Source organism: Suricata suricatta, chromosome 17, assembly GCF_006229205.1.
Source record: "Suricata suricatta isolate VVHF042 chromosome 17, meerkat_22Aug2017_6uvM2_HiC, whole genome shotgun sequence".
NCBI lineage: Eukaryota > Metazoa > Chordata > Mammalia > Carnivora > Herpestidae > Suricata > Suricata suricatta.
Window position 1 is genome coordinate 22550180 of NC_043716.1, and position 11589 is coordinate 22561768.

The 11589-nt window shown below is 36.3% G+C and overlaps 1 protein-coding gene across 11 annotated transcripts in view; it reads left to right on the forward strand.

Moving 5' to 3' along the window:
- Positions 1-11589, forward strand: part of SYNRG (synergin gamma) — a 96398-nt gene that overhangs the window by 25021 nt on the left and 59788 nt on the right. For all 11 annotated transcript variants that reach the window (XM_029929354.1, XM_029929356.1, XM_029929358.1 and 8 more), the window contains exons 4-6: positions 5327-5457; positions 6080-6185; positions 6709-6820. In XM_029929354.1, coding sequence (XP_029785214.1) covers positions 5327-5457; positions 6080-6185; positions 6709-6820 — 349 coding nt within the window. The remainder of the gene's footprint in view (positions 1-5326; positions 5458-6079; positions 6186-6708; positions 6821-11589) is intronic.

Sequence of the window (11589 nt, forward strand, 5' to 3'; positions counted from 1 at the left end):
TTTTCCTGAAGTCTAAGTTGTTTTTTCTTTAAATGTTTGGTAGAATTTACCAACAAAGCCATTAGGTCCAGAACTTTTCTTGTTGGGAGATTTTGATTACTGACTAGATCTCTGAAGCTGTATGACAAATCTTCCTGTGTTATTCTTCTTTTCAAAATTATTTTAACTATTTCTATCTGTCTTTGCATATAAATTTTAGAATAAAATTGCCTATATTTACCTATGAAAAGTCTGGTTGGAGTTTTCATTGGAATTATGGTACCTTTTTATCAATTTGGGGAAAATTGACATCTTTAATATGTAGATTCTTGCAATATATGAACATGGTATGTCTCTCCATTTATTTAGGTCTTTGATTTCTATCATCAGCATTGTATCCTTTTTGGCATTTAAGTTCTTTAAATGTTTTGTTAGATTTACATCTAAGTTTTTGAGTGATTGTTAATGGTATTGTAGTTTTTATTTCAATGTCCTATTCATTGCTAGTATATAAAAATATGGTTGATTTGGGTATATGTTTTATAACCTGCAACCTTGGTGAACTCACTTATTCTAGGAATTTTTTTGTAGATTTTTTTGGGATTTTTCTATGGAGATAGTCCTGTCCTCTCATCAAATTTTAACATGCCATATTTGCTTCACATTTTTAAAAGAAATGAACAGGGGTGCCTGGGTGGCTCAGTCAGTTAAGCATCTAACTTCAGCTCAGTTCATGATCTCATTGTTTGTGGGTTCGAGCCCCACATCAGGCTCTGTGCTGACAGCTAGCTCAGAGCCTGGAGCCTGTCTTCAGATTCTGTGTCTCCCTCTCTCTCTGACCCTCCTCTGGTCACGCTGTCTCTTTTTCTCTCGAAAATAAATAAACCATTAAAATTTTTTTTAAAGAAATGAACGAACAGTTATAATTCCCTCCTTCTTCTTCCCCAGAGATAGTTAACACTATCATGAATTGAGTGCTTAGTGTTTTCATATGTATTCTTATACTTCTCCTGTTTTACGTGTTTGGATATTCATGAATATTATATATTTTCTAGTTTTTAAAGGTTTATGTAAGCATGTACTCTTCTGCATTTGATTTTTTTATTTGACATTGTTTTGCCCCAAGGTTTATCCCTGTTATAGAGTACTTCCAAATATGTTCATATAGCTACTGTGTAGTGTTCTAGTGCATGAGTGTATATTCTTCTGTTGATGGACATGTAAGTTGCTTTCAATTTGTTGCCATTTGTTTTGTTTTTATTGATTTCTAAGAGTTCATAATATATTTCAGATTCTTACCTTTGTGGTTATTTGTGTTGCCAATATCTCCTCCTATACTTTGGCTTGTTTTTTAATTTTCTTGGTGCAGTCATGTAGAAGTTAAGTCAGATGGATAAATCATTTCTTTTATGGTCTGAGTTCTTGTGTGTCTCATTAGACCTAGTCCTACCATGCGATCATAATAATATTCTTCTGTATATTCTTACTAAATCAATCTGGAATTGTTCTGTGCTATCAGTGTGTCTAAAGGTCTGACTTTATTATTTTCCATTTGAGTAGCCAGTTCTCTCCAAATCATTAATCAATATCCCATTCTTTACTCATTGATTTCCAAGATGACTCCTGTACCAACCAATTACTTTATATGCTTTGGATTAGTTTCTGAGCTCTTCTGTTTGTCCCATTGCTCTTTCTGTCTGTCCCTGCATCAGTGAGTATCTTAGTCTCCTAATTATTCTAGCCTAAGGTAAGCCTAGATATCTGCCAGTGTGGATCCTCCTTGTTCTTCTTTTAAAGAATTATAGCGAGTCATGGTTCTTTCCTCTTCTTGATAAGTTCTAAGATCAACTGGTCACATTCCACATAAAATATGCTGGGATTTTGATAGAAACTGACATTTTTTACTTTTTTAGTCTGTGATATCTCTCCAGTCACTCAAATCTTCAGTAACCTTCAATAATCTTCATCTTGGGAGTGAACTTCTTTATCTTGAGTGTCTCTAGGAGTTGATTGGATGTGTCTCAGACTTCTGAGTTATTTCTTTTGTCCTGTCATTCACCCAGTGTATAACTAATGATTGATATTTCTTAACCTTTTGGTTTATCTAGGTTTTAAAAGAATTAGACTGTATGAATGTATAAACTAACTTTTCAGGATAGGAGAAAGGCAAAATGCCATTTAGCAAGTTTGAATCTTCTAGAAGAATAGAATTTTCTAAAAAGGAAAGCATGCATAATACCTTTCTTTCTGTCTATTAGTCTGTATGAGTTGAGTGGTTTCTTTTGCATTTTATGTGTTTTGGGTAAGCAAACTCAATTTAAAAAGTGACATAATCCCTTACCACAAAAAAGAAATGGTGATTATGTGACATGGAGATATTAGCCAATGCTGTGGTGATAATCATTTTGCAGTATATAAGTGTATCAAATCAACAGGCTACATACCTTAAAATTACAGTGTTATGTTAATTATAGCTCAGTAAAGCTGGAAAAAGTAGGGAATTGATTAAGTAAATTATTTTATTTAAATAGAGCTAGAAAAAAAATGCAATCCTAGGACTACAGTGTTAATTTTTAGCACCAAGAGAACCACGCTGTGACTAAAAGTAAGTATACATTGCCATCCCTACCCAAGATTTAGCATGAAGGGTGTTAGTAATTAAGCAATATGTATTACTTGTAACTCCTGTCGTAAGGTCCTAAAACCATCCAGAAGCCTCCCAAGCTACTACTATTCATTGAGCAGGTATATGCCTGAGCATATAAATAGACACAAAGACACATTAAAATTTAAGTCTGAATCTGTGATAGTTGTTGGTAACTGGAGAGGCAGTGTAATTCTTCATAATGATGGAGAATATGGACTTTGGAACCAGAAGCTGCCTGGTTCTGATCTTGGCTCTGCCACTTACAAGCAGAAAGTAAGGTAGTTAACTATTTTGTACTTCCATTTCCTCATCTGTAAAATGAGAATAATAGTGGCACCTGCTGCATAGGTTTGTTATAAGGATTAAGTTAATTAATATACATAAATCCCTTAGAAAAGTCCCTGGGACATAATAGGGGCTTCATTAATTTTATTAATAAGATACTCTTATTGATCATTATCAGAAATTCTCTCACTCTAAGGATCTTACACATATTGAGAATAATGTATGTAAATGCCTAATTCTATACCTGGCATATGGCATGAATACAATAAAATGGTATCTATATTATAACTGTTAAGTGTTCAATTTTCTTATCTAGTTGCCTTAATTCTGTATTTGCTTGCGAATCTTACTTTATTCCAGGAAAAGAATGGGATCATTACTGTTTTTGAGAGAGTACTGCTTTGTCATTAGTATTACTTTTAATAATTATAATAGCTGCTATTTACTCATATATGCACAGTGTTCTAGGTGTTTTACCTATATTGTATTATTTCTATTCTCCAATCCTCCACTATTACAGTGAGATGCACTCTTTTCAAGGTTCAGTATGAGGTGATCTTTTTTAAGTTTTTTTAATGTTTATTTTTGAGAGAGAGAGAGAGCATGTGCACAAGTGGGGGAGGGACAGAGAGAAAGAGGGAGACACCAGAATCTGAAACAGGCTCCAGGCTCTGAGCTGTCAGCACAGAGCCCAGGGCGGGGCTTGAACCCATGAACTGCAAGACCATGACCTGAGGCACAGTCAGATGCTTAGCAAACTGAGCTACTACCCAGGCAGCCCCAAGGTGGTATTTTTGATAATTTCTAAAACAAATACTTCGAGGGAAATACTAACAGGATTTCTTCAACAAAGATTGTTAGATTAAAATTGGTATCTTGGGATACCTGGGTGGCTCAGTCAGTTAAGTGTGCCAACTTTGGCTCAGGTCATGATCTCACGGTTCATGGGTTCGAGCCCTTCATCAGACTCTGTGCTGAATGTTTGCTCAGAGCCTGGAGCCTGCTTCGAATTCTGTGTCTCCTTCTCTCTCTACCCCTCCTCTGCTCACACTCTGTTTCACTCTGTCTCTCAAAAATAAATAAATGTAAAAGAAAAAAATTAAAATCAGTATCTTAATCTTGTTAAAAAAAAAAGCGCTTCACAAAGAATGAATTGATGAAAGTCTGAATATATTAAATCCAGTAGTGTGAATATAATCTTTGCCTTAAAGTAATTTAACTTATGGTGGTTTACATTAATTTTATATAAGTGGGGGGTTACCCTTTGTTACAAACACAGCCTTCACCCACTGTAACTGAAAGGAGCCATCCTGGAATCGTAGACTAGGCAATCTGGGCAACTAATGAGGCTGGATGCATGCAGTCAGGTTTTTGAAGGAAGAGAAGATAAAAGGTTTAGAAGAGCAAGGAGAAATACTCCCCTTTTACAGGAAATGTGGAAGAGAAGCAGCAATATCCAGATAAGAGGGCTTCCAGGAACAGCCAGGTTTCAATTAGGGAACAGAAGGGGAGCCTTTTAGGGAGAAAGAAGGCTGAGGTATAGAAGAATTCCACTCAGTGTCAAATTATCCATGATCATTATTATCTTTGTCATCATATCATTATTATTAGATTTTGTGGTTGGCTATTGTGTGATACTGTTCTTTCTTCTGGACATTGGAGTAAACTTCATACTGTGGTATTACTACTATACAACTTATTACTGGTTAAATATGTTTTATTTTCTGTATAAGTTTGGATATTGGGCCTGTAATAATGAACATCAAAATATTCATTATCCTATCACACATATCAGAAAAGCATGTTTTATTTATTTTTCTTAAAATTTTTTAATGTTTATTTGTTCTTGAGGGAGAGAGGAACAGAGTGTGAGTGGGGGAGGGGCAGAGAGAGAGGGAGACAGAATCCGAAGCAGGCTCCAGGCTCTGAGCTGTCAGCACACAGCCTGACGCCGGGCTCAAACTCACCAGCTGTGAGATCATGACCTGAGCTGAAGTTGGATGTTTAACCACTGAGCCACCCAGGTGCCCCTGGAAAAGCATGTTTTAATTGCATTTTTGGATTAACTACCATATGCCAGCCTCTTACCTGTTGCTGGAAAAGACAAAGACATGTAAAATATGACTCCTCTTTTCAAAGAGTAGAATATATCATGTGTGTGCGCGTGCTTCCATGCACACACAGCCTTAGACTGTTAGCAGTGGCCACCTCTCAGACAGCGAAGGAAGTGAAAGGGGTGAGATAGTAAGGCGCTCTTTCCATTTTTAGCCTGTGTTTTTTTTTTTTTACTCTATTGTTTAATAAAATCCTATAGTTTGTTAATAAAAACATTAACAAAGAATTATGGAAGTTACAGTTTTTATTTGTAATAATTAAGAGGAGGAATTGTGTTTTCTAAGCCTTTGTTTCTTTCAGGCAGGGATACCAATGGGACCGATGCCAGCAGCAGGAATGCCTTACCTTGGACAAACACCGTTCTTGGGAATGCGCCCCCCAGGCGCACAGTACACCCCAGACCTGCAGAAGCAGTTCGCTGAAGAGCAGCAGTAAGAGACCTAGGGATTCAAGCGTGAGGACGTGTGATAGTTATTTTAAGAATGGTCAGATGTTTTCTAATGCACATGTGAAGCCCAGTTTTGCTGCCTTTCCTGAAATACTTTACTTTATATGAGTTTTAAGCAAGAACAGACGTTAGAGATCCTCTAATTCAACTCTTAATTTTACATCTAGGGGAAGGGCAGCTCAGAGAAATGAAGCGGCTTTGTCAGGCCGGAGTACACAATTACCAGCCGATACAGGCCTCCTGATGCCCAAAGCATTGCTCTTTCTCCTGTGAGACACTGCCTTCCCAAGTTAGGGTTTTCTTTTTTGTCTGCTTCCCTGTTTTTTGAGATTACTTTTGAATACAAAAGATTTGTCTATTCCCCTTGCAAATTAGGCAAGGAATAAATTCATGCCTATAATTTAGGTAAATATTTTTTGGACTCCATATATTTTGAGAATAATATATTGAGCAAATAGTATTGTCATAAGAATATTAGATCTAATAATTAGCAATGAAGTTGTTAGTTCTAGAATTACAAGGCAATATTACTAAACCTGTTAGAAGTATAAATAGAGCACAGTGATAAGCCCCGCAGTTAGTTCTTTATGTTGCTTTTCCTTCAGAAAACGATTTGAACAGCAACAGAAGCTCTTAGAAGAAGAAAGAAAAAGACGCCAGTTTGAAGAGCAGAAGCAAAAGCTCAGACTTCTGAGTAGTGTGAAACCCAAGGTAATCTCTTCCAGTGCCACAGTGTGCACACGCCCTGTGAGTGCCTCACACTCAGTCAGTGGATTCTGTCACCGGGGCACGAGCCAAGCTCCTGGTGTGCCTGGTTGATTTTGCTTTATCTGAGTCCACAAGTGAAGAATTCTTTTCCTGTAAGAGGAGGGTGGGCTGTAAACCATCATCTTCTCAACTCCTTTTTACTACCACTGGTATGTTGGCACTCTTCTCTTGGAAAAGTTAATCATGAATCTTGATATTAATTAATACGGGACACTTAATGTCAGTTGTATCCTGAAGTATTTATAAATGGACCTTTTAATATTTTTTTGTATTTTATAGAATGTCATTTTATGTCTTTGGCCTACTAATAACACCTATCAGTGTTTTTGTGACTCGGAGAATTTCCTATCAGAAGTATATGGTTAAAATTTTGAAAATAGACCAATATGTGTATTTTTAATTTGGGAGGATCTAGGATGAAGTGAGACATAAGTGAAGATATATCCATACTTTTATTGTCTCCTAGACAGGAGAGAAGAGTAGAGATGATGCTTTGGAAGCCATCAAAGGAAACTTAGATGGGTTTTCCAGAGATGCTAAAATGCACCCTACTCCAGCATCGCACCCTAAGAAACCAGGTAATTTTTATTTAAAATTTTCTTTTGGAGGAGCACCTGGGTGGCTCAGTCTGTTGAGCATCTGACTTTTTGGCCCAGGTCATGGTCTTGCAGCCCCATGGGTTTGAGCCCTGTGTCAGGCTCTGTGTTGACAGCTCAGAGGCTGGAGCCTGCTTTAAATTCTATCTCCCTCTTTGCCCCTCTCCCACTCATGCTCTCTCTCTCTCTCTCTGTCTTTCAAAAATGAATAAACATTAAAAAAATTTTTTTTTTAATTTTCTTTTGGAGGTGCCTGGGTGGCGCAATTGGTTAAGCATCCAGCTCTTCATTTCATCTCAGGTTATGATCTCAAGGTTTGTGAGTTTGAGCCTCCCATCAGGCTTTACGCTGACAATACGGAGCCTGCTTGGGATTCTCTCTCTCAAAATAAATAAATAAAACTTAAAAAAAATTTTTTTTTCTTTCGTTGGAAGGTGATTTTCTGTGTGTTTAATTGACCAGTGTGTGTGGGAATTATGTCCTTGCTCATCTCATCCTTCAAGCTAAGTAAAGATTTGGATGTTTTAAAATTTACAAGGGGTTAAGAATAACATATTAATAGGTAAGGAGTTGTCAAATCATTTAGCCAACCAAGTACTTTTTTCTGCTGGAAATATTACATTGATAAATTTTATCCTAGACCCTTATATTGTGGTACCTTTTATAGGTGGGATCAGGAGGGAATAATCTAATATTGGCACAGTGAGCAGTTCTTGACTTTCTGGGACAGCTTTAACTCCATTCTATTAATTTCACTTGTTAGATTATATACTCAGATGCAAGGTAAAATATACATCAAGATTGAAAAGAGAATGAATATTAGGAGTCCGATTGAGTTCAGAAAGGAAAAACATAAATTAAAATGAAAATTATAAGCTGAATAAACTAGTCAAGAAGTAATTTAAAAATAGATTTTTGGAATGCTGAAACTGAACCCCGCATAGAACATAGAAGAAGGAGAAGACAAAGTGGAGTGGTCATTGTTATGACATGTTCTGGCCATAGAGAATGCCCTTTTTGGACAACTAGGTGTAGTTTAACCATCTTTGTTAAATAATAAATTGGTGTTTTGATGTTTAAATAGTCTCATGAGTTTAGTCAGCATACATGCAGTTAGCTTTTTCTAATTAGCTGCTTCTAGCTTATCCAAAAAAAATATTTTTCTAAAGTAAGCCCAAGAAGTTTCCAGAGTTTCCCAGTTAGAAACTTACACCTAGGCCTAAAGTATATAAAAAGAGTTTCCAGCCTTTTACCCGCCAAAGGCATCTTTTAATCCCTCTGCTTATCATAAAATATTATCACATAATTTTATACTCATTAATCACATATATAACTGTGAGGGTTTATAAGCCCAAATATATACCACATAGGATTAATATAATTCCAGTCAGATGCAAAGAAGCATTGTTTTAGCCTTGGCAGCTTTATTGCCTACTAAGTAGGATCCATTTAAAAAATACTCACAGTAGCTCTTGGTTTTCCATTACTGCTGTTTTCTACCAGTGCTGCTCTGAGAACCCAAATTGAGAGCTTAAATCCACACTCTCCTCACTATTATTGGGAGGGGTTGGGATTCATTGGGTCATAGCTTTTTTTTTTAAACAAAATTAATTAATTTTGGAAACTCATTTGGCATCTTTCATAAAACCTGGAAGCATTAAAGGTTCTATTTCACGAATCCAAAAGAGAGAGATGTAGTGTTCCCATTTTTCAGATAGGAACCTTTTTTAAAAGAGACTACTTCTGTGACATTAGACTTTCGTAAATGTTAAAGCAATTTAACATAGTTAAAAATGTGAAGAAGCTTTACATTTAGAAAACCCTAAAGACTACCAAAAGAATGTTAGAATGGGTGAACAAATTCAGTGACATTATAGGGTACAAGCTCAACATGCAGAAACCAATTGCATTTCTGGACACTGAGAGCAAACTGTCAGAGAAATTAAGAGAACAGTTTCATTTGCCCTTGAATCAAATAGAATTAAATAAAAATAAAAATAGGAATACATTTAACCAAGGAGGTGAAAGACCTGTATGCTGAAAACGTTAAGACAGAGATGAAAGAAATTGAAGAAGACACACACAAAAAGGAAGATGTTTTTATGCTCATGGATTGGAAGAATGTTAAAAATGTCCATGTTTCCCAAAGCAATCTGCAGATTCAGTGCAATTCCTATCAAAATTCCAGTGGCATTTTTCACAGAAATAGAACAATCCTAAAATTTTTATAGAACCATAAAAGATCTTGAGTAGCCAAAGCAGTCTTAAGGAAGAACAAAACTCAAGGCATGATGGACCCTGATTTCAGACTATATCACAAAGCTGTAGTAATCAAAACAGTATGGTATTGGCATAAAGAAGAAACATAGATCAGTGGAACAGAAGAGACAGCCCAGAAATAAATCCAGTTATACATGGTTGATTAATTTATGACAAAGTAAGCAAGAATATACTATGGGGTAAGCACAGTCTGTTCAATAAACGGTGTTGAGAAAACTGAATGCAAAAGAATGAAACTAGAGCACTGTCTCACACCATGCACAAAAATTAAATCAACATGGATTAAAGACTTGAATGTAATACCTGAAACCATAAAACTCTTAGAAGAAAACATAGGCAGTAAGGTTCTTAATGTTGGTTTTGGCCATATTTTTTTGGGTCAGATTCCAAAATCAAAGGCAACAAAAACAAAAATAAGCAAGGGACACCTGGCTATCTCAGTCAGTGGAGCTTGATCTCAGGGTTGGGTGTAGAGATTTTTTAAAAAAATCCTTAAGAAAATGGGACTGTATCAAATTAAAAAGCTTCTGCATAGCAAAGGAAACCACAAAGTAAAAAGGCAAACAGCTGAGTGGGAGAAAATATTCACAAATCATAGATCCATTAGGGCTGATATCCAAAATATATAAATATATAAAGAACTACAACTCAATAGCAAAACAAAAATCTGATGGGGGAAAAAAATGGACAGAGGATCTGAATAGACATTTTGCCAAAGAAGACATACAGATGTTCAACAGGCACAAGAAAAGATGCTCAAATTCACTAATCATTAGGGAAATGCAAAATCACATTGCAAACCACAATGACATATCACTTTATACCTGTTAAAATGGCTGGAATCAAGAAGATAAGCAACAAGTGTTGGCAAGAATGTGGAGAAAAGGGAACCCTTATGCACTGTTGGTGGGAATGTAAGTTGGTGCAGCCACTGTGGTAAACAGTATGGAGGTTCCTCCAAAAATTAAAAATAGAACTACCATATGATCCAGCAATTCCACCAGTGGATATTTATCTAAAGAAAATGGAAACACAAAAAATATACTCACCCCCATGCTCATTGCATCATTATGTACAATAGCCAAGGTATGGGGGCAGCCTATGTGTACCTGGATGGATGAATGGGTAAAGGAGATGTGGTATATGTATACAATGGAATACTACTCAGCCATAAAAAAGAATAGAATCTTGCTATTTGCACCAATGTAGATGGATCTTGAGGATATTAGACTAAGTAAAGTAAGTCAGACAGAGAAAGACAAATACCATATGATTTCACTTGTATGTGGAATTTGAAAAAAAAAATAGAATGGTAGTTGCTAGGGGGAGTGGGGTGTGGGAGATGGGTGAAATGAGTGGAGGTAGTCAAGAGGTTCAAACTCAGTTAAAAATAGGGGGGGGGTGTCCCCTACAGGGACAGGCTGGGAGGGAGGCAAAAATAAAATAAAATAAAATAAGTCCTGGAATTTAAGGTTCAGCATGGGAACTGTCATCAGTAATATTATAGTGCATATTTGAAAGTTGGCTTAAAGTTCTCATTATGAGGGGAAAACTTTTTTGTAACTTTGGTGAAATGGTAATGAGACTTATTGGGTGATCATCTCATATTGTATACTAATACCGAATCACTGTATTGTACACCTGAAACTATATGATGTTATGTGTTAGCTGTACCTCAGCAACAAAAAGGGCAGACTGAGAGGTACGTGGTCTAGTTTGAAACTGAATGTGGATGATAGAGGGACAGAGACGGGGATAGGGATGATGTTGCCTTTATCTGCCTATCTATGTGTGTCTCTAGTTTTTATGTATTAGTTTTTAAATGTGTACTTATTTATCTTGAGAAAGAGGGAGAGAGAGAATCCCAAGCAGGCTCCGCACTGTCAGAGCAGAGCCCGATGGGGGGCCAATTGGGGGGTTGAGGGGCTGGATCTCATGAGCCACGAGATCATGACCTGAGCTGAAATCAAGAGTTGGACGCTTGACTGAACCACCCAGGCGCCCCTCTGTGTGACTCTAAGTTTTAAAAGTTGATTTATTTAAATTTTGTGAATGTTGAAAAAAGAATATGAAGAAGCAAAAATGATATTGTTAAATGAAGCCCCTATAGAGAAGGCTTATTACATAAGTAAATCTTACATTTAACAGTTAAACGCCCTAATGATGTTGACAGACTTTAAAGCCAAAGATCTTTTAAACATAGTCCTCAGTCAGGGTTTACTTTCTTAAAAGGCCTGTTGAGTTGTTTGGTTTAGCACTTTATGGTGTCCTGATTTTGATGCTTTTTACAATATCACCTTGGTAATCTTTGTAATGTTCTTTTGTAATTTTCATTCTTCATGTGGTAACTTTACTGATGTGAACTACGATTGCAAAATGTATGGATTAGGCATGGTATATCAAAAATGACAAGTATGTATCATGTTTGTTTCTAACTGGCATGATGAATTTAATTATCAGATATGTATCTG